The 23,328-nt window shown below is 53.7% G+C and overlaps 1 protein-coding gene across 1 annotated transcript in view; it reads right to left on the reverse strand.

Annotated features, from left to right (window-relative positions):
• The window catches only part of FLT4 (fms related receptor tyrosine kinase 4), a gene marked incomplete at both ends in the record, with an annotated part of 46,146 nt that overhangs the window by 18,263 nt on the left and 4,555 nt on the right, over nucleotides 1–23,328 (reverse strand). Inside the window, 11 exons of the mRNA XM_080698807.1 lie at nucleotides 285–393; nucleotides 1,447–1,573; nucleotides 4,575–4,737; nucleotides 4,829–4,983; nucleotides 8,416–8,533; nucleotides 8,794–8,962; nucleotides 9,246–9,385; nucleotides 9,591–9,753; nucleotides 9,853–9,965; nucleotides 10,207–10,451; nucleotides 10,850–10,946. Of these exons, the coding sequence (XP_080554933.1) occupies nucleotides 285–393; nucleotides 1,447–1,573; nucleotides 4,575–4,737; nucleotides 4,829–4,983; nucleotides 8,416–8,533; nucleotides 8,794–8,962; nucleotides 9,246–9,385; nucleotides 9,591–9,753; nucleotides 9,853–9,965; nucleotides 10,207–10,451; nucleotides 10,850–10,946 (1,599 nt within the window). The remainder of the gene's footprint in view (nucleotides 1–284; nucleotides 394–1,446; nucleotides 1,574–4,574; nucleotides 4,738–4,828; nucleotides 4,984–8,415; nucleotides 8,534–8,793; nucleotides 8,963–9,245; nucleotides 9,386–9,590; nucleotides 9,754–9,852; nucleotides 9,966–10,206; nucleotides 10,452–10,849; nucleotides 10,947–23,328) is intronic.

The following is a 23,328-nucleotide window of genomic DNA, read 5'->3' on the forward strand; positions in this document are numbered from 1 at the left end:
CGCACACAAACCATAGCACCCAGGGCTCAAGAAGAGAGGCGGTAGGAGAAGGGTGGGGCTGCTAGGAGAGCAGGGGGTGCCTTTGGGGGAGGTGCTCCTGGGGCTGAGGATAGAGAGGGCCATCTCAGTGAGCCAGCGCTCAGTCCACACCTAGTCCCAGGGGCCCTAGAGGCACTAGGTATGTCTCCTGAGTGCCCAGTGAGCCCAAACCCAGCTTCTGAGCCTCCACAGAGGCCTTCCCAGGGGAAGTGGCCCTCCCTGGGGGGAAGTCTCTGGCCACTCACTGGTCACATAGAAGTAGATGAGCCGCTCGTCCTGGCCCACCTTGTTGAAGACCACGCACTTGTACATGGCGGACACGATGGCATCCTGGATCACCAGCTTGCTCACGGTCTGGGTGGAGAACAGGTACAGGGGTCCATTTCCTGCCTGGGTGTCCCCAACCTGGACCCCACCCTTATTCAAGGATGTATCTGTGACCAGCAGGAATGGGGAAACAGGCTTTGGGCTGGTGATGGACAAAACCCAGAGCTAAGACCATGAGGCAGAGAAGAGAAGGTGAGGCCCTCACCCAGCAGAGCGGGGTGGCTCCCTAGAGAAGCCACAGGAGAGCTATGGCTGAGGTCAGAGGGTGGCTCGTGGCAGAGCCAGAGACCTCTGTCTATGACTTGGCTCAGTCTATGGCTGTGCTGAGGAGTCAGGATCCAGCTTGGCGTTGGCATGAGCCAGGGTTAAAACTCAGACTGCGGTTACATCAGGGCAGCTGCCACTTCTGACCCAGGTCCATAGGTGCTCACTGTGTGAGACCTTTGTGATGGGCTGTATTTGCCTGCCCCAGAGCATGTAGCACCTCTCCCAGAGTCCAGAGTAGCCTCAAGAGGAGGCCAGTGTGTGTGTGTGTGTGTGTGTGTGTGTGTGTGTGTGTGTGTGTGTTCTAGGCTTCTAGAAAACCCTGGGCTCAGGGAGTAGGAAACTAGAGCAGTAGGGAAGGAGAGCGAGCCACAGGCCCTGCCTACCATCCAAAGACCCCTGCCCCCACCCCTAGCTGGGCACTTCCTGGCCAGGCCTAAAACAGGAAGAGGCTCTGGAGGTGTGTAGGAAAACAGGAAGTGACCATAGGAAGTGGGCGCCTTTGTTCAGTCCCCTCCCCCTCCTGGCCTCGTCTCGAGGTTGCCCCCAAGCTGGTCCAGAGGCTCAGAAGCTTTCTGTGGAGCTCTGGGTAGTTCCCAGCCTGGGGGGTTGTGGGGGCCTGGTCCTATGGCCTGGCTGGGAGGCCTGCTCCCAATCCACATGCAGGCAGGGAAGCCAAGGGTGAGAAACTGCAGAAAGGTCACCCCGCTCCCAGCTGTCCCCTACAGGCCAGGTAGAGACAAAGGCGGCAAAGAGGGCCTCCCGACCACCCTTCTCTGCCTCCCCTGGCCACTCTGTGGCAGGGCCGGTCTGTACCTTATTCTTCCCCTCCACAAACTCAGTCCAGGTGTCCAGGCTCTCGATGGGGTTCACGGCATCCTGGGTGGTCACCTCCCTCCAGTCCTGGCACTGTGGCATGCCATCCCGCTGCTGCCGCCGCCGGCTGCCACAAACCAGGAGAGACAAGGGCAGATCAGGGATCTGGGCAGGGAGGGCACACACTGGGAGTAGGGGCCAAGCCTTCACCATCTTCAGAGCTCTCTTCTCACACACATGGTGGGCAAGGGCGGCTCTCAGGCCCGAGTGAAGGGGCCGGGGGTTTTGTTTCTGGGACATTGCTTGGGGGCTCCCCAGTCTGTCCTGTATCTGTGCATCACCCTATCCTGCTTCTGCTATGCCCCTTCATGCAAAGTTCATCCCGGATCTGACCACCAGCTTGCCTATTAGGGTAACATAAGTCACTACTTTGTTCCAGGAAGCCCTTACTACCTGTCTCTCCCTTTCCGCCCAGGTCCTGGTGTGCTTCCCCAGCACCCTGTCCTCCTGCTAGGATGGGGAGGTGTGTGTGACAAGGGCTCTCGTTTGCCCCTGGTCAGGAAGCAGGGCAGGGCTCTGGGTGCTCTCAGTTGGTACAGAGCAGAGGGTGGATCATCAGAGGGAGGCAAATTTGGAGGTGCCAGTGTGTGCCTCAGAACAAGCAGTCTAGAATTCCTCATGTGCCTTGGCTATCTCGGGCAGCTCCACAGGTCAGTCCTACTGAACCTCCCCCAGTGACAGCGTTGGAGCCACAGGCCCTCGGCTGGCCAGTAGGGCTGCCCTCATCTCCCGCCTGGCTTCCTGGCTTCCACCCCTCCCCAGCTTGTGACACAGGATCTCTTGCTACATGGCAAACGTGACCTGCCACCGCCCTGCTCAATGCCTTCACTTGCTCCCCAGGGACATTCATACCCTGCCCACCTCGATGCCCCCTCTCCTGACACTGGCACGGCTAAGTTGTCTCTGTCTCGAATGTTCTTCCCTATCTGTCCTTTGATGTCCAGCTCAGTAGAGGGGTGCATGGCTCAGGAGTTGGGTAGGCTTTGTTGCTTATAGCCACGACCTTGAGAAAGCTGCTTTCTCTCTTATGTTCCCTCTTTAAAGGTATGGATGTGAGCTGCACAGTTGAACTAAGGCATGTGAGCCTGCTTGGTATGTCCTGGGGCTAAGTACACGTTTTATAACACTGTCCCAGGGCTGTCCACTAGATATCCTAGATATGCACCTAGGTATCCAGGGACTCTTGAGGGAGGCAGGTAGGGATCAGCCCCATCCAGGTATGTAAGTACACGTTTTATAACACTGTCCCAGGGCTGTCCACTAGATATCCTAGATATGCACCTAGGTATCCAGGGACTCTTGAGGGAGGCAGGTAGGGATCAGCCCCATCCACAGTATCCAGCCTGGCCCTCAGACATGGGACTCAGTCAGTGAACTAGTATTTTTTAAATGTACATACTATCCAAAGAGGCTTACAGAGTCAGTGCAATCCCTATCAAAATGCAAATGACATTCTTTACAAAAATAGAAAAGCAATCTTAAAATTCATACAGAACCACACAAGACCCCAGATAGCCAATGCAGTCTTAAGTAAATAAACGGCCGAAGAGCAAAACAAAACAAAAACATAATACCTGACTCCAAAATACACTACAAAGTTAGAGTTACCAAAGTAGCATGAAAGTGGCATAAGAATGAACATAATGGGATGTAATAGAGGGCCCAGAAATAATTCTACCCATTTTTTCCTTTTCTTCCTTCCTTTCCTTCCCTATGCTATACTTCCTTTCCCATTCCTTCCTCCCTCCCTCCCTTCCTTCCTTCCTTTCCTTTTCCTTCCTTCCTCCCTTCCTTCCTTCCTTCTTCCTTCTTTTCCCCTTTCTTTGTGGTACTAGGAACTGAACCCTGGGACATTCTACTTCTGAGCCACACCCCCAGCCCTATTTTATTCTTTTATTTTGACAGAGTCTCATGAGTTGCAGAGGGCCTCACTAAGTTGTTGAGGATGGCTGTGAACCTGAATCCTCCTGTCTCAGGGACTGCAGGCAGCTCAACCGATTCTTTCTTTCTTTTTTTTTTTTTTTTGGTGGTACTGGGGTTCCTGGAAGCCCTTCTACCTCGGGGCTACACTCCCAGACCTATTTTTACATTTTCATTTTGGAAACAGGGTCTCCTAAGCCAGAGCGCGGCTGGTTTCGAACCTGCGCGATCCTCCTGTCTCCGCCTCCCAAGCGCGGGGATTACAAGCGTGCGCCACCACGCCCGGCCGCAACCGATTCTCAATAAAGGCGTTAAGAAGAAACCAGAGGAAAAAACAGTCACTTCAGTATCTGGTGTTGAGAAAACTATAGCTCCACATGCAGAAGAATGAAACTAGAAACGTATCTCTCGCCATTCACAAAATCTAGCTCAAAAAAAATTAAAGCTATAAAGTCAGGCGTGGTGGTACACGCTTGTCATCCCAGCATTTGGGAGGCTGAGACAGGAGGATAGCAGTTTGAGGTCAGCCTCAGCTACTTAGTGAGGCCCTCTGCAACTCAGTGAGACCCTGTTTCAAAATAAAGAATAAAAAATAGGGCTGAGGGTGTAACTCAGAGGTAGAATGCTCCTGGGTTCCACTTCTAGTACCAAAAATAAATAAACACACACACATATATGTATACGTAAAACTACTAGAAGAAAATATAGGGATTTTTTTTTTTTGTGATACCGGGTATGGAACCCAGTGGCATTCTTCCCCTACCTCCAAGCTATACCTCCAGCCCTATTTTATATTCTTTATTTTAAAACAGGGTTTCACTGAGATGCAAAGGGCCTCACTAAGTAGTAGCCGAGGCTGTCCATGAACTGCGATCCTCCTGTCTCAGCCTCCCAAGCGCGGGGATTACAAGCGTGCATCACCATACTCGGCTAGGAGAGATGTCTCGACATTGGTCTGGGCAAGGATTTCATGACCAGGACTTTGAAAGCACAGGCAATAAAAGCAAAGACAGGGTTTAAGTTTGGAGCAGGCATGCTGGGAGGGATACAGGTAAGGCCTGGTGGCGAGATGGACTGGAACCGGGTTCACCATGGTTCAGGTTGGGGATGGGGCTGTGAAACAGAGAAGGGGGCTGGACCGTACTCACAGGCTGTGCTGCGCAAAGGTCTTGCAGGGCGTCCAGGGCCGCCAGTGCCACTGGATGCTGAGAGGCGGGGGCACCCCGTAGGCTGTGCAGGTGAGGGCCTGGCGACTGTGGCGGGAGTAGATGCTGGGGGAAGAGGTCTCCTTCTCATGGATGTGGGGGGGCACTGAGGAGGTGAGCAGGGATGGCCGGTCAGCCCCCCTCGCCACCCACCCCAGCTCACCACCTCACCTCTCTCCCCCACTTCCCGCCTGTACCGTTTACCACCAGCTCCAGGCTGATGTTGTGCCTCAAGCCAGCCGCGGCATTCCACAGGGCGAGGGTGTACACGCCCGCACTTGCTTCGGTCACGTCTTTGAGCACCAGGGCGTGTGGACTATGGCGTCCGGTCACTGCCTTCCTGTCCTTGTACCTGGCCCGGGAAGGGAGTTGGAGTGCTATGCGGACTCTGCCTCCTGCTGTCACTTCCATAGGCCAAGATGGTTCCCAGGACCCCCGCCCCAATACCACAGCCCTTGGGTGCTCAAGCTCCTTCTACAAAATGCCATCGTATTTGTTATGATCTTGTATCCATTCCTCTGTGTGCTTGAGACCATCTCTAAGCTACTTATAGTGCCTAACAATGCCATATACATCGTTGTTAGACTAAAGTGGCCAGGGAGTGACGACAAGAACAAAGCCTGCACGTGTCTGTTCAGTGTTTGGAAAGTTCTCAATCCATAGTTGGTTGAATGCATGGATGCAGAAGGCACAGATACAGAGAGCTCATGATACTGCTGGAGGTGGGAAGAGAAGGCCAAGTGGCCTGTCCTGGCAAGGCCAGAGCAAAGGGCCCCTCCTGGGCCAGCAGGAGCGTGTGGTGGGTGGGGTAGGAGTCTCTGGTCTATGGAGCAGGAGGCCAAGGGCTCTGGGCTCCATCAACCATATTTCACAATCCCATCAGGTGGCCAGCTCAGGAATGTGCCAGAAGCCTGCAGCAGCACCTCTGGCTTCACCCCCAAAGCCTCAGAGATCTTTCTCCAAGAAGACCGTGTTCCTTGGCAGTCAGGCTCACTGGGTTCAGCCCAGGAGGGTCCTGCCTGCCCCTAGTCTCCTCTGACTGCCTCCTTCATACCAGTTGGGCTTTGGCATTGGGTACAGTCCCCACGGAGCACAGTTGGGCTCTTCACCATGAGGGTGATCCCTGTCCAGCTCTCTGGCCAATCCCACTCCCAGCTCTTCCCTTTACGTGCATTACTGCCCTGGATTGGACACTCTTTCCTGTACATGGCACCCTGCAGGGCATTTTCCCTTCTTCCCTGGCTTTCCACTCCTGTCTTTATGAAATGGCACTCAACCTTGTATACCCTATTCTTATCTTACTGCTCATCGGCCCATCGGTCTTTTATTTTTTATTTTTGGCCTGGTGCTGGAGATTGAACCCAGGGTCTCACACATGCAAGGTACATACTTTACTACTAAGCTGCATCTCTAACCAGCACATTGTTTTCTTCCTTCCTTCCTTCCTCCCTCCCTCCCTTCCTCCCTCCCTCTCTTCTTGGTGGTACTGGAGATGGAACCATTCTACCTCTGGGCTACACTCCCAGACCTATTTTATATTTTTTATTTGGAAACAGGGTCTCTTAAGCCAGCACGGCTGGCTTCAAACCTGAGCAATCCTCCTGTCTCTGCCTCCCAAGCACGGGGATTACAAGCATGCGCCACCACGCCCAGCTTTAAACTTTATTTTTAAACAGGGTCTCACTAAGTTGCGGAGGGCCTCACCAAGTAGCTGAGGCTGGCTGCAAACCCAGATCTTCCTGTCTCAGCCTCCCAAGTACTGGGATTACAAGCTTGTGCCACCACACTTGGCTAGCTCATTGATTTTTAAACATGTGTCTATTGATTGTACCTTCAACGAGCAGTTAGCCCTGCAAGGACAGGGACTACCTCCACACTGCCACGTGTCCTACGTGTGGAGCTGGCCCAGCATGTGCAGGAGCTCTATAGAGACCTGCGATATGCATGGAAGACGGATGCCCTCACCCCTCAGAGTGGCTCCTGCCCATGCCTGAGCTGGAATTACTGCAGGTGGCTGCCTTGGCAGCCTGAGTTCTGGACTCTAGAGAGTCTTTCCCTCAGCAGGTGCCTCCCCTTTGGGTACTGGCTATAGTAAGTCAGAGAGATGCCTGGAAGAGGCAGAGTCTTACAGTAATGGGGCATGAGGGTCCTGCTCTCACCTGTGACAGTAGCTGGGACTCAGAGAGGGATGTGGCTCCCCTGGAATCACAGAGCATGACAGGGAGGGTATGACAGGGCAAGGCTGGGGCAGAACCGAGGCTCTGCTATCTGCCTGACTCTGGTGCCAAGGGCTGCCAGAATCCTGAGTCTGCCACTTGCCAGGTCCGTGACTCTAGGCGCACCCCTTCACCCCCAAGCCTCAATGGCTTCATCTGAAAACTGGGAAAATGTGCATTACAGGGATCATGAGGGCCAAGACAGTGTCAGCATCTTTCTGGGTGCTTCAGGATCCAGGAGCCAGCTTTTGTGTCTGTTCACTAGACCTTTCAATCGTTCATTGACTCAGGGTCATCGTGTGATGATGCCACTTGAATAGTGGGCATCTGTGAGGCTGTGGTGACCACTAATGCCCCAGCTGGGCACTTCATGGGAGCAGATGTTGGCCAAGAGGGTAGAGAAGGGCTGGATGCCGGGTAATGGTCCAGCTGTACTGAGAGAACACCAGTTGCATGAGGGTCAGGCTGGACCCAGATGCAGCGGAGCCAGCACCCACTTAGATCAGGCTTAGCTCTGCTGGCCTTGGGGGAGGTGCAAGGGGTAGGGCCCTGGAATTGCACCTGTGTGAGAAAGGCTCTTGGCTACATCAGTGCCCTCAGGCTCTGCTCCAAAGGTCCTGGTATTGTGCCAAGTAGACCCCAAAGCCCATGGCCTCCCCAGTCTCAAAGGGATGTTGGCTGAGGATGCCTGAGGCCTCTGCTTGCCCAGCAAGGTGGGAAGTGCCCAGGTTAGAAAGTAAGGCTTTTCCAGTTAGGAAAGGATAGAGCATGAGCCCCTCCCAGGAAGGCTGGAGCTCAGGCAGGCATGCCTATCCCATCTTTCAGCCCATTTCCTCTTCTATACAATGGGAGCTCAGGCTAGAACTGTCTATAATGCTTGAGTCACATGGAGGGCCCAGAGGGAGCATTTGAGGAGGCCCTGTGCCCTCCTGAGCTCTGTGGGGAGTACCCCTCAAGGGCAGAGCCACCTCTGAGGGGTCCCCTCATTGCCCTGGGAATATCTCACAGGGAAAGTCTCATTCTCTGATCTCACAGACTGGAACCTGTGCTCCAAGCCTGCAGGCCTCCTGGAAGCTCTCTTGTCCACTACTATTCAACTCAGGGCCAGGCTCCATAACATTCTGTCTAACCCCTATGGCATCTCTCAATTTTTTGATAGGAGGGTCCTGGAAGAGGTGCCTAGCTGGAAGGAGGCCTAGGGGACTGAAGCCATTGCTGTGGGGCAGGCCCTGCGTTTACTTGGCGTGCAATGGGCCCAGTTGGCAGGTCATCAGAGATGCTGAGGGGATATAGGAAGTAGTTATATAAAGGCTGACGTTGCATCTGCCACATTACACATGCAAGAATGCCAGTGTTAAACCATTCACAGTTTATAGCATCCTGGGTGAATCTTCCTTCTAGCTGAAATACTGCATTATGTGCACACCCTACACACCGAGGGGGTCTCCTCAGGGAAGGTCTCCATCTGGCTCTCAGCGTGCAGACCTTCCTGGCGAAGGGCACCACCCTTCTTGCCCCTTGCCCCATTCTTGGGCCTGGCAGGGTAGCAAAGGGAGGAGGGCTGTTACCATTGGAACTCCGGCGGGGGATACGCCGCCAGCTTTACAGGTAGCTTCACTAGCTCGTCGCCTGCCGTGGCCTCCACGACGGGTCCTTTCAGCCATTCGACGCTGATGAAGGGCTTTTCTGCCAGACAGGAGGACTCAGTGTGAATGTGGGGCTAACCCATCATGGACCAGGGATTCCCATCCTTGGTCCTTGCAGCCCAGTAGCCAACCACCTGCAGACTGGGGCTGGTGATGTTCTTCCTTCTGGCCGGACTCCCTGCTGCTCCAGTGCCTCCAGTCCTGGGCCTACACTGCACAAGGAGCTTTGCTCCCTCGGCTTGATGATGCCAGACCCACCCCAAGCCATGCTGGGCACGATGACCCCAACCCAGGCCATACCGTGCACAATGACCTCAGTGGTCTCCCGGAATCTCTGGATGCCATTGTTGGCTTCGCACACATATGGGCCCAGGTCGTGCTGGCTGACGTTGTAGATGGTCAGGATGCTGGAGAGTTCTGTGTGAGTCTGCTGGGAGCGCCGCTCAGGTACCCACTTACCCCGCTCTGCCTGCCCACACCCAGGGAAGCCCAGGGTCAGCGGGTGGGCTCTGGCAGAGCTAATCCCCCCAGAGGTGGGCATCCCTGTCCAGCCACTGCTGGCTCTGGAAGAAGCCTTAACCTAGTCTTCCTTGGAGTGGAAAACATCCCCATTAGACTGTTGGTCTGCACCTAGACCTACCCCAAAGCATGCACCAGGTACAGGCGGGCATGGGCAGGGATGGGGACTCCAGGGTTGGTGCTGTGGCTAGAACAGCCATGCAGGAGGAAGATGCCCTGGCATCTGACCTCACCTGCTTCCCTGGATAGTCCCAGTCGAAGGTGACACCCGAGTTGAACTCAGCCCACACCGTGCAGTTCAGGACCAGCTTCTCTCCGACCAGCAGCTCCAGTGACTTCTTGGGGAACAGCTGGATGTCATAGAGCTCATTGCCTGGTGATATATGCACAGTGACTCCCGTGCCCCTCACAGGACAATGCATCCAGGGAAACCACCAAACTCGGAGCACACCAAACAGAGCACTGGGTGCTCACCATGACCAGCCATGACAGCGGTAGACATTACTAGGATCTGAGGTGGGGGGTTCTGTAGTGCTCCTCTTGGGGGCACAGGGTGAGGCCCCAAGAGCAGCCCCTACCTGTGATATGAACAAGGAAGGGGTTAGAAAGGAAGTCCTGGCCGTTCCAGGTGGTCTCGCACTGCAGGTACAGGGCATCGCGCAGCAGCGGCGTGGGCACCCGCATGCCCCGGCGGTCGTCCCACACCACCTCCTGCCCATCGGGCTGCAGCACGGAGCTTTGCTGGAGGGACACAGTGACCATCAGTGCCCGGCTTCCCTTTTCCTCCTAGCCAGACCAGCAGCCTTTCTCAGGGATGGGGTAGGAGGATGGGGATTGTACCGATCGCAAGGTGACGTTGAGGCCGGGGATGGACACCAGGCAGGGCACCCACATGGAGTCCTTCCTGTTGACCAGGAGCGTGTCACGTTTGTTGATGAATGGCTGCTGGAAGTCTAAGGGGAGGGAGTAGGAGTTGGGGGAGGCAGGGGCTCAGGGAGTCTCTGGCCAGGATCAGGGTGGAGGGCAGCAAAGCTGTCCCATGTGGCTGGGCAGTACCATTCCAGCCGCCTGCTATCATCTGGGGCAGGATGGAGTCCCCTGCTCTCCTCCTGCTGGCCTGGGGTCAGCAGGCTGAAGGCAGGATGTGGGCACAACCGCCTACTCCAGGGCCCTGCCCGAGCCTGGAAGCCTCACCTCTTACGAACACATAGGCGCTGACAGCTGTGGTGCCTTCAATGCGGGCCTTGATGTACTTATAGTAGCAGTGGTAGCTGCCCGTGTTGTTGGCGTGGGCCTCGCTCAGCAGCAGCACCTTGCAGTAGGGCCTGGCATCTGTGCCCTCGCAGTCTCGCACAACCCCCGTGTCCTCACCGTCCTTCTCCCCTGTGGCCGGCACCTCCTGAGCCCCTGGCCAGGTCCATTCAAGGGGGTGCTGCCCCCTGGCAGAGAACAGGGAGAGGTCAGGAGCCCCCATATCTTCTTGCAGCCAAGGGGACAATCCTGGAGGAGTCTCCCTCAAGGGCTAAGAGCTTGTTTCACCAGATCCACATACAAGGAGCCACCCCATGGCAGGTGCCTGAGTCACAGCTAGGGCCATAGGAAAGCCCTGGGCTGGGTGGGCCGGGGCCGGTGAAGGATGGCTGGGTGGGTACAGGTCACCTGGGACCATGCAGGTTGACCTGAGGGGTGAGTATGGGTGAGTGCTTGTGTCTGGGAGGCCCCTTGGCCTCGAGGTATCTCTGCCCTGGTGAGGAGCTGCCATCTGGGTCTCAGCCTCCACTTCCCATGGTGGCCCTCTGGCAGCTCCCTGGACCACCAGGTGGGAGGAACCCAGTACCTGCAGGAGATGGACAGGCTGTCACTGGCGTCGATGATGTATGCCTCCTCGGTGATATTCAGGGTCGGGGGGGTCATGGAATAGCCACTTGCCAAGCCTACTGTGGGAGATAGGGTCAGTGCGGCACTGGGTTGTGAGCTCTGGAAACTGTGCTGATTAGGCACTACTGGGCTTTCTAAGACCCTCTCCAGGGTCCAGGCTTGGTATCCCCATGTCCACCCTGCATAGCATTAAGCCAAGGCTCTAAGACAACTCCACCACAGGCTGGCCACTGCCTGGCCCATGGCCACCTGTCCTCATCAGAGCCCTGGCCCTGCTTGCAGATTGAGCCCAGACCCAAGTGAGCCCTGATCGCAGCCTGCACTGAAAGCCCTCATTCTACACTGGAGGAGGCTTGGAGTGTGACTCCACAGCTCTGCCTGAAGCTCCCTTCCTCCCGAGCTATATCCCAGCCTCTCCTCAAACACCCAGGTCTCATCCTCCCTGTCTGCCTGCCCTCTCCAGGTCCCAGGGAGTCCGCTTCACAGTTGGTTTTTGGTTCTACCAGCTCTTCTTCACCAGCACAGGCCCTGTCCAGCTTCTCCAGCTTCCTCTGGGCTCTCCTGACACCCTCAGCTCTCCCCACAGCTCCTTCCTCAGACCAATGAAGGTGTTTCTTGTTTCTGTGGTACTGGGGACTGAACCAGGGGCATTCTACCTCTGAACTACATCCTCAGCCCTATTTTATTCTTTATTTTGAAAATAGAGCATTGCTAAATTACCAGGTGCTATCCTTAAACCTGCGATCCTTAAACCTGTGAGTCTCCTGTCTCAGCCCCCACAAGGTTACAGGCTTGTACCCCACGCCTCACAGTAAATAATGTTTTAATTGAACACACATCCTCATCCCTCAGGGTCAGAGCCTCTGCCCTATAGAATTTCAGCCCTGCTGCTCTTGTGACTCCACACACCTACCATCCTCCTCCTGGTGTGTGTGTGTGTGTGTGTGTGTGTGTGTGTGTGTGTGTGTACAGGTGTGGCTTTCTTACATGTGTGTGCTTGCTTGTGTCTACAGGCCTGGGTGTGTGAATTTGTGTCTCTTTGTGTGCAAGCCTGCATGTTTATGTTCCTCTGACATGTTCTCGTGTTCATGCACATGTATGCATGTGTGCGGGGCGTGGGGGCCCAGTGGGAGTGGGAGCGGGCCTTGGGGGAGGTCTGGGCCTGGAACTCTGGCAGATGCATCCTGTCAGGACCATCCTGAGACAACAGGAAGGGAGGACTCTGTGGCTAGAGGCCCAGGGCTGTGTCCTGTCCCTCCCCAACTCCCTGCCATTCTGGGGAAAGCACAGGCCACTCTGCTGCCCCATACCCTTCTAGGTCCACAGGCCCTCAAGGACCAGAGAAACAGAAGTTTCAGGAGATCCTTTGCTCCCCTGTCAGCTCCTGAGGCTCTGGGGTTCTGCCTTGCAGCTAATGGGGTGGGGTGGAGCCTGCAGATTCCATCCTAACCCCAAGCCACCAACCAAGTGGGACTCAGAAAGCAAATGCCACAAATCAAAGTCTCCCTTCAGCACTCTGTAGACAACACAGCTATCACCAGCACCCGCTTCCCTGGCCTAACTCTGCTCAGCACCAGTGCAGGGCAGGTCAGAGTAGGAAAGCCTTTATCAAGCATCAGATCCCACTGTACAGGCAGGGAAACTGAGGCCCTGCAGCTGGGCTGGGCTGTTGCCCTAAAAAGGCAGCCCCTTGTCTGACCAGCTGCTGGGGCTGGAGCAGCCCTGGGGCCCACCCTGCCCCGGCCGCCATGTGGGAGATGGCCCTGAGCGCTGCAGCCCTCTGCCACGCCTACACTCTCTTGTACATCAGCAACCCATTACTGTGCACCCCCTGGGGCTGCTGGGGCAAGATCCCAGGCAGGGGCGGGGCCCCAGAGAGGAGGCTCCACTTAGGACCCGGAGGGGCCAGCCCATAGGACCCCTTTGAGCTGGGCTTCCAAGGAGAAGTAGAATTTTTTCCAGGCAATGAAATGTAAGTAAGGCTGTGCCAGGCAGCCAGCTGGAAAAAGACATGGGTAACTGAGTAAGTAGCTGAGGCTACTCAGTAAGTAGCTGAGGCTGTCCGCGAACTGCGATCCTCCAAGTCTCAGCCTCCCAAATGCTGGGAAAACAAGCGTGTGCCACCATGTCCGGCTGGGTCTTTTTATTTAAAAAATGTTAAAAAAAAAATTTCCCCGCCGGGTGTGGTGGCGCACGCTTGTAGTCCCCGCGCTTGGGAGGCAGAGACAGGAGGATCGCACAGGTTCGAAGCCAGCTATGCATAGGTCTGGGAGTGTGGCCCGGAGGTAGAAGGGCTTCCAGGAACCCCAGTACCACCAAAAAAAAAAAAAAAAAAAAATTCCCTACTGGAATCTCAGAGAGGGCTTCTCTGTGTCCAAGACTATTTTAGATCTCACAACTACCTCTGGGTGCTGCCACTCAGGACTTGCTAAAGCAAGGATTGTTCCTCCTTGCAGGTTTGTTTATTTTTTGTGTGGTCCTGGTTATGGGACCCAGGGGCCTCTACCTCTGGGTTAGACCCCCGACCTATTTTATACTATATTTAGAAAGAGGGTCTCACTAAGTTGCTGAGAGCCTCACTAAGTAGCTGAGGCTGGCTTAGAACCTGTGCGATCCTCCCGTCTAAGCCTTCCAAGTATGGGGATTACAAGCGTGCGCCACCATGCTTGGCTGGGCCTTTTTATTTTAAAAAAATGTTTAAATTTTTTTTTGTGTGTGTATGTTTTAGAGATGGAACCCAGTGGCATGTACTGCTGAGTTATACCTTTAGTCCTATTTTATTTTTTATTTTAAAACAAGGTTGCTGAGGGCCTTGCTGAGCTTCTGAGCCTGGCCTCAATCTTGCAATCCTCCTGTTTCAGTCTCCCAAGTACTGGAATTACAGGTGCGCACCACCGTGCCTGGCTCATTTCCTTTCTTTTTTTAAAAATTAGTTTTAGCCGGGTGTGGTGGCGCACGCTTGTAATCCCTGTGCTTGGGAGGCTGAGACAGGAGGATCGCACGGGTTCGAAGCCAGCCTCAGCTACTTAGTGAGGCTTTCAGCAACTTAGTGAGACCCTGTTTCCAAATAAAAAATATATAAAAAAAAGGTCTGGGAGTATAGCCCGGAGGTAGAAAGCCTCTAGGTTCCACCCCCAGTACCACACACACACAAAAAAATTAGTTTTATTAGTACATTGTAAGTATACATCATAATGAGGTTCAAAGTGGTATAGACATGGACGCACATCGGACTTGGTATGTTGCCTTTCAGATACTATCCTGCAAATACCTCTCCCCATACATATTAGTGACATTGGCAGTGATGCCGTCATATAGGGACATAGTATTATTTGAACGTTTTCCTTCATTAGTCCTCCCTTTTTCTGCTTTCCCCTCCCTCTATCTTCTTCCGCAACTCTGCTGGTCTCACTCCTCAATTATTATTATTATTATTATTATTATTATTATTATTATTGTTTATTGTTGTTGTTTATTGTTGTTGTTGTTGTTGTTGTTGTTGTTGTTATTTTGGTGGTACTGGGGTTCCTGGAAACCCTTCTACCTCCAGGCTACACTCCCAGACCTATTTTTATACTTTTTTTTATCTGGAAACAGGGTCTCTTAAACCAGCGCGGCTGGCTTCAAACCTGCGCGATCCTCCTCTCTCCGCCTCCTAAGCGCGGGGATTACAAGCGTGTGCCACCACGCCCGGCTCGCTCCTCAATTATTTAAGGTCTTCTTTGTTCCCTATTTTCTCTCTAGCTTCCACATATGAGAGAAAACATACCACCCTTGACTGAGACTGGCTGATCTCACTTAGCATAATATCCCTAGTTCCATCCATTTTAGTTCAAATGGCATCAGTGTCCTGACTGCTAATGATGTTGAACATTTTCTCATACATTTATTGGCCATTTGGTTCTGTCATGTTGAAGTCTTTTCTTTGCTTATTTATCTTTCCGCCTGGGACAGACCCACGTCTTTCCCTCCGGAGGATGTATTTGGGGTCCGGGTCACATGTCCCTTTCCTCTGAAGTAGCCACCGCCATCCGGGCAGCTTCTGCCTTGTCTTGCTTGGGGCTCCTGATGTTAGAACACCAATCAGACAGAATTATGGTTTCCATCTTCCTAAGTTTCCTTTGGGAGGTGTGCAACAAAGATATGGAGGGTGGGTATGAGAATAGTTGGATAGACAATGGATAAAAAGGGACAGACCAATGACGGGCCATCAGATGAGTAAATGAACGGGGTATGTCGGTGGGTAGGTGGACAGACGGATAGAGGGATAGGAGGGGCGGGTGGGTGGGTGGGGATGGGAACGGTGAACCCTGTGAGCTTCCTCCCCATCGGCACCGTAACATCACAGGAAACATCCACATCACTGTGCTGAACAGGACCATCCGTCCTGTTCCCTGCATCTTATTGTGAAACTTGGCTTCCTGATGACAACACAGCCCCTGGGGGCTAATGATATCCCCCCGCATACCTGACAGAGGGTCCTTGTGGCCACATCCCTCCCTAACGCAGCCCCTCGGGCTCATGCTTCCAATGGTGCCCTCTCCCTGCCAAAGCTGCTTCTCTCCTGGTCACGTCCCCCATTCCCTGCTGACTATCCTGGCCCACCATCCTCCTTCCCAACCCCAGCTCCTGCCCTTCTCCATGACTTCAACATCCACACAGATGACTCAGCAGCTCCCTTGCCTTTGAGATCCTCTCCCCTTCAGCCGCGCCCTGGACGTGATCATCGAGTCAGGAACTGCCATCACCGAATGCAGACTTCCTGTTTCCCTCCGTTTTCCCCCCTCTCCTTTGCTCAGGTGTCCTGTTCCACCCGCTCAGTCCTTTAGCCTCCCCAAGTGTCCCCACTGCCTCCTCCCTGGAGTCCCTGGTTGAGACGGAGATCTCACCCCTGCGCCACCACCCTGTGCCCAGGCAGCTCAGCACTGAGCACGAGCTGTGCAGGCTGCTGCGTGTCGTGTTTGCAGACTTCACGCAGGCCCCGTGGCTCAGGCACTGAGGCTGCTCCCTCCTCCGCTGTCCATCGGCTCGAAGGACTTTTACAGCCCAGTCCTTTCTCTTCTGGTCACCATTCTTCTTCTATGGAACATCTCCCATCTTCAAAGCAAAACAATTCTGTGGTCTCACACTCGCCGCCACTCTGACCACGGCCCCTTTTCACAGCCAAGGCTCTGTCATTATCCACCTCTTCCCACACCCACTTGTCATCACGGGCACCCCCCTTCGAGGAGCCACTGGCCAAGGCACCTAGTGACCCCGTCACAGAGCCGGTGGGCTTCAAGGACCGGAACAGAGCTGTCCCCTCCTCTCCTGGCTCCGTGACCTCACTGTCCCTCCTCTTTCACCTGCCCCTCTGCCCAACACTGATTCCTGCGGCTCTTTATTCTCTCTTCCCTACCACCCTCTCCTAAGCGCCGAGAGACCAAATCCTCTCCCTCCAGACTATACCACTTCTCTCAACTCAGCCTTGGGTATCTAGCTACCCAGTGGACTTGGACACCCCATGGATGGCCCAAATTCCATGCTCCTGATACCCCAAACCCAGACCCCCTCCACCCTGCCAAAGATGCTCCAATAGCTCCCAGGTGCTGTGCATGGCCGTCTTTCCCTCCCCAGCCCCCTTCCCCACCCTCCTGCCAGTGCCTACTCAGATGCATTTGTCCCGAGTGGCCTCCCTGGCCTGTGGTCTTCCTCCACTCAAGTGTTGGCGATATTTAAAAAACACAAAGGGGCCTTATTGCACTCATGCTTAAATCTTTTCTGTGACTTCTCTTGGTACTTCCAAGAAAAATCCAAATTACTGACTGAGCCCTGGCCTCTGCCCAGCTCTCCACCATACTTCATGTCCACATTCTATAGCAAGGCCCCCACATTATCCTCTAACATGCCATGCTCCTCCCTATCCCAGGGCCTTTGCAAACACTAGCTTTCCTGACTTCCTTCATCTTCTATAATGGCATTCCTATTCTGAGTACAACTGGCTTCTTCTCCCCGTCAGGCCTCAGTGTAGACATGACCTTTTCACCCTTAAAAACTTACCTTCCCTCTTTAGGATCCATCTAGCTCTTACTTTACCCTTCTGGTCGTAGTTTGTAATTACCTTATTTACTTATTTGAGTTATGTTTGTCTAAGTCTCCCACTGGCAGCAAGTTTCAATGGGGTAAGGACTAAGGTAGTTCTCTTTTCTGTCCCACCCAGTGCCTAGCCCACTGAGTAGAGACTCAATGAATACAGGATGGATGGACAGACAGATAGACAGATGGGTGGATGGACTGAAGGATGAATAGATGAATAGATTGGTGGTTAGATAGGATAGATGGCTGAATGGGGTGGATGAATGGATGGATACACAGATGGACAGATGGATGAATGGGTTGGTAGAAGGATGGAAAGATAGATGGTTAGACGGGTGGCTGGCTGGCTGGGCAGATGGTGGGATGGATGACTAAACAGACCTTTGAGGTCTTTATTTGGGTCAGAACTGTGCCAGACCCTGCCATTTCCTTGGAAAAGATGCTTCCGGTGTTAAAGCACAGGCTTTCCAAGTACTGTGTGACTCTCAGACTACTCAGCAGTGAGGATGGATTCAGGCCCGAGGGCCGCCACGTCCAGAGACTCCTGCCTGCCCAGCCCCCCTGCAGCCCCGGAGAAGGCGCATCCTTCCTGCCTGCTGTTGTCTCCACTGTCCTTCCCTTCCCGCTGCAGGAAGCGCTGTCATCCTGGCCTCTGCCGCGCTCCCCTGCCTTCCTGTTTCTGGCCCGGGAACTGGCTTCTTCCTTCCCCTGGCCAGCAAGGCCCTGGCCCCCAAGCCTGCAGTGGAGCAGTCGGGGCCGGCGCCAGGCTGAGGTCAGCAAGGCCAGAGTGCACACCTCCTCTTCTCTGTGCTGTCAGCAGCTCTGGGACACCCTTTGGCCTTGGACCATGGTGACTCAAGCATCAGCCACAGGTGCAGGGGACTATGGGAGCAGCACCCCAGGGCCCTGCAGCCTCCCCTGGGACATACCAGCACCCCTGGGTGAGAGATGGGTGGGGGGTGGGTATATGGTGAGTTAGGTCTGGCCTTGAGCTGGGCAGCAAGTGGCTGGCCTAACCATCCCTGTTGGTCCTCACAACAGCCTGGGAAGGAAAAAGGGATCATGAGCCCAGTCAATGAACGGGAAACTGAGCCTCAGACCTCAGCATGGCAAGTGGCCCAGGAGCTGTACAACAGCTCAGGTCCCACTGAATCTGTGCCCATCCCTGCAGCAGGGCTGGGCTGCTTTCCAAAGGCTGAGGACAGAGGTGTTCAGATCAGAATCTGGGTGTACCCCTATCTTAACTTCTCCACTAGAAGCCTCAGAAACACCTTCAACAAGTAGGAAAGTCCACACAGAAAGCTGCATGTGTGCCTGGGTCTCTGATCCCCCTGCGGCCCCATCACACCACTTCCTGGGGCCTGAACCTCTGTTACAAGTCCTTTGAGCCACCAACAGCATTTTTCATAAAGACCTTTCCTGAGAAAGTGAGGGAAAACGCAACCAAACAGGGGAAGAACTGCTAAGACGGAGCGAGGCCTGCTCTGCCCCTGAGGAGCCCTGGGCACACGCACAAGGCGACTCCCATGCCCTCACTTGGCTCCAAGCCTGCTGGCCCCACGACCCTTGTATGTATAAAATCCATGTGTTCACACAAATCCCTCTGGGCTACCTGGATGGGATTTGGGGTCACACGTATGTGAGGAGGTGAGAGCCGGGGCTGGCCATATTGGGGCGTAGGGGGGCAACTCCACTGAGCACTGGCCAGGCCCAGCCCAAAACAGGGAGGAAGGGGTGCTAATGCGAAAGCTGGGGGTTCTCTGGTGTGATCTGCAGCTCTTCCTGCCCCTGCCCCCTGCCATCTCCACCTCACTTTCTGCCGTGGCCATCTTGAGCACCGGCCTCCCTGCCCCTTAGATCCCCAGCACCCCCTTCCTGGCTTCCAAGCAGCGCTCAGCTCTGAGGGGTAACATGGCTTCAGGACACAGTCTCCAGCTCCTCCTGGTCAGGCCCTCCACCTTTTTGCTCGGTTTCATCTCTCCTCGTGCAGTATCTATCTGCTGAACACCCTGGGGTCTCACCCACTTCCCTGCCTGGGCTCAGCCTATGTCCTCTGTCTTCACCAGCCATCCAGGCCTAACAAACAATCCCCCCTTCTTCCAGGCCCTGACACCCGAAGATGAGGGCGTCACCCACACTAGCCCTGATCTGTGGCCCAGGTGGCTCCTGGGCCGGGCTGGGATATCATCAGCATAGGAAACAAAGATGACCTCGGGACCATTGGGGAGTATGTAGGGCTCCTCTACCTCTGGCAGGGAGCTGGTCTTCCTCACCCTCTCAAGGGTGACTTGAAAGAGCGGCTTTGCTGTGTGACACACTTTCCCAGGGAAGCTGTGTCTAGGCGGACAAAGGCAGCCAGGGGCCGGGCCGGTGACTGCAGACCAGAGGCAGGCCATGAGGGAGGCTGGGGGACAGCTGGCTGGGGAGGAACAGCTGTGGGGGCATCTCAGGGCTTCTCTGCATTGACCCCGAGGCTTGGCAGAATGGTGACCTGCACCCAAACCTCTGTCTTCACTCCTGGGGCCAGGCTGTGTAGGTACCTGGCAGGGAGGTGGCAGAGTGTTCTGTCCTAGGGTCCTCTGGACCTAACTGGCAACCTGTGCCTCTAGAGCTCATGGGTGAGGGTCAAGGGCCATAGGTTCTACCTCCTACCTTGCAGAGCTGAGACAGAAGAGGCAGGAGAGGCTATTCCCCTGTGTGCTAACAGCTCCCTGAACCAGGTGGGCTTCCCTGGTGCCACGCTTTGATTGTGTGGCCTTAAGCAACTCCCCTCCTCTCTCTTACGTCTCAGTTTTTCCACTTGTGAAATGCAGATTATTTCTTGGATTCCTGGGTACCCCAGACAAAAAACATAATAGCACATTAAGAATCATTTGTGCTGGTGCACGCCTGTGATCCCAGTACCTGGGAGGCTGAGACAGGATGACTGCAGGTTCAAGGCAGCTTAGAGAGGCCTAGGGCAATTTAGCAAGACCCTGTTTTGAAATAAAAAGTAAAATAGGACTGTGGGTGTAGCTCAGAGGTAGAATGCCCCTATATTCAATCCCCAATAATACACACACACACACACACACACACACACACACACACACACACACACAAACGCGCGTGCGCACGTGCACAAATTACCTTAAGAATAAATTATCTTTGGTTCATATTGAACCCTTCAATATCACCTGCTGGCTGGGTGCTTGGCTATGCCCAGCTGCTGCTTCTCCCTGAGACCCCTGTGACCCCATATTGTGGTCAGAGCACAGCAAGCAGGGTCAGGGAAAGCCTTGCTGGCTGTGAGGCAGAGAGGGTGTTCCTGTGAGCTAAAACGGGCTTTGCAGACTGAATAGGAGTTTGCTGGCCCAGGAGGCGAGCACACAGGTTAGAGGACCCTGTGGAAAGGCCAGAGGCTGTAGGTGACCTTGACAACCAGGTAGATGGGACATATGGACGATGGTTGCCTGCCTCTTCTCTTCATGGTGGGACACCCTGGGGCTTCAGCCCCTTCTGCTTCCCCATTCTCCCTGCCATCTCTTCTGCATTCTACTCCTGGGGGATCCTGGGGAACTTCAGCCCTCAAACCCAGTTCATATCTGATGCTGGGAGGATATCTAGAGCCACGGAGCACACAACTGTCTTCTTGCCAGATGAGCAAAATATAAAAAAGGACGCTATCCCAGAGCTGGCAAGGATGTGGAGAAAGAGGCACGCATGCACGCAGCAGTGATAAGAAGTGCTCACACACTCTGACCCCCAAATATGCTTATACTTACATATCCTGTGTAACAAGCGCAACTGTGTGTTTAGCACTTTCTATGTGCCAGGACAGTCCCTGCACTTGTACATCCGACACGCCCTGAGGTAGGTGCCTGCATCGCCACTGTGCAGATGAGAAAACCAAAACACACAGAGGCTGACTTGCCTCGAGTTACATTAGTAGTAACAGATGATCTTTAGGGGACAGGATTGTGGGAAACGGTGACTTGCTCTTATAGATGTCGCCATGGCTTGCATTTCCGCAGCTTGTTAAATGGAAAGGCCTTCAGCAGAGCAAATCATCTTTCTTCCATCAATTTTGGAAACGCTCCTCTCCCCGCCACCCCCATGTTGTCTGTCTGAGTGTTGGTCAAACCATCAGGCATTCTTTTTTTTTTTTTTTGTGGTACTAGGGATTGAACCCAGGGGCATTTTACCTCTGAGCTACACTCCCAGTTTTATTTTTTATTATTTTTATTTTGAAATAGGGTCTCACTGAGTTGCAAAGGGACTCACTAAGTAGCTGAGGCTGTCCGCAAACCACGATCCTTCTGTCTCAGCCTCCCAAATGCTGGGATTACAAGTGTGCGCCACCATGCCCAGCTTCCATCAAGCATTCTTAACCCTGCTCAGCCCCTAAGGCCAATCACCACAGCCAAAAAGGGCTTTGCAGACTGAGTAGGGAGGGGCCCAATAGCCCCTCTCCTTTCCTTGCCATGATGGCAAAACACTTCACACAGTGTCCAGAGACCTTGCAGCAGACAGCTTTCTGGTCAGACTGCTCCTCCTAGATATTCCAGGGCCGAGCCATCTCATCCCACTGTCTAGCCAGTCTCAATGTCTCTCCCTGGGATCACCAACTCATGTCTTCCCACTGGTCCAGTCCTTACCCAGTAGTCAAACAATCATTTTAGAATATAAATTCCTCTCCTGCTGAAAACCATATCTGCTGCCTGCATGGAACCTGAGTTCTCTATTGGCCTCCTCATCCCCCTCGCAGTGCCCCAGACACTCTGCCCTTTATATGCCATCGTTGGAGATGGCCTCTTCCTCTGCTCCCATGTCCCAGCCCCAGTCCATCCCTTTTGGGTCACACTTTCCCACAGTGCCCCACCGAGGTTGGCTTTTACACTTGACAGCTCCTTAGTTGAAGGTCCGGGCCATCCTCTGTCTTCCCAGCATGGGCACAGCAGACAATTGACCTGTGACTGGCTTTGGGGATCCAAGGAACAAAAAGGATGGTATATAATGTGTGGTGGATGTGGAGGCGAGGGAGGCCCAGCCCAGGAAGGTGGAGATGCCCCACACTAGACGGGCACACTAGGCAACAGGTAGACCCAGGGGAAAGATGCTGCTACCGTTTGGGCCATGCTGGAGACATCGAGGTAGCAATGTTCAAGGAGTGCTCAGAATTTATGACCCCAGCTGCTCACTTTGATAGGGCTTTTCTTGGGAGATGGGGACAACTGTTTGCTGTGCCTGTCCTTTCTAATTCCCTTTGGGCTCCTTGCTGCCTGGGACCAGACACCTGACACCTCCCTGAAATAAGCTAATTCAGGGAGCTTAGCATCCAACATTTAGGGAGCTATACTCCCCTCACCCAATTTCCTCATCTTCAGAATGGGCACAATGGAGACTGGGGAGGCAGCCCCAAGACAAAGTGCTTAAAAAGCATGTGGCTGGTGTCAGAATGTTAAATCTGCACACACCTTAGTGTGAAGCTTTTATTTTTATTTATTTATTTTTTTGGTAGTAGGGATTGAACTCAGGGGCATTCTGCCTCCAAGCTACATTCTAGCTCTTTCAATTTTATTTTTTTTTTAATCTTGAAACCAGCTAGGCGTGGTGGTGCACACTTGTAATCAATCCCAATACTTGGGAGGCTGAGACAGGAGGATCGAGGTTTGCGGCCAGCCTCGGCTACTAAGTGAGGCCCTCTGAAACTTAGTTTTCAAAATAAAGAATGCAAATAGGGCTGGAGGTATAGCTCAGAGGTAGAATGCCCTGGGTTCAATCCCCAGTATCACACACATACATACACACACACACACAAAAAAAAAAAATCTTGAAACAAGTTCTGAGTTGCCAAGGGTCTCACTAAGTTGCTGAGGCTGACCTTGAGCCTGAAATATTCCTGTCTCCGGCTCCCAAATACTTGGATTACAGGTGTGTGCCACAACACCCAACATGTGGAGTAATCTGACAAACCATTTCACACTGAAGCCGCTCACTGCTAGAGCATGTGTGCATGCGTGTATGTGTGCATGCGTGTGTATAATACCAAAGAATTAATGCTAGCCCACAGATTAGTACAAACGAATCTTCATTTGGTAGAATTTAGGGAAGCTTTGAAGACTGAGCTTTGGGTTGGGCAAGGATATGGGCTTCCTCTAAGGCTACTGAACACCTGGACTTCATGCTTCCAGGGGCAATTCCAGCCAGTAAGAGCAAAGCCCCCGCTTATCCTGGGAACCTTTTCTGCTTGGAGCAGCATAGCCTTCTTCCTGGAAGTCTCAGCAGTGATTGCAGGGACTTCAGCAGAAAAGGTTTGCTTTAGTAGCCCAAGAAAATGGTGCTTATTTTTAGGATGAGGGGGCACTGAAGGCTCAGGTCTGT

This window comes from Muscardinus avellanarius, assembly GCF_963383645.1.
Source record: "Muscardinus avellanarius genome assembly, chromosome: 7".
In the NCBI taxonomy this organism is placed as follows: domain Eukaryota; kingdom Metazoa; phylum Chordata; class Mammalia; order Rodentia; family Gliridae; genus Muscardinus; species Muscardinus avellanarius.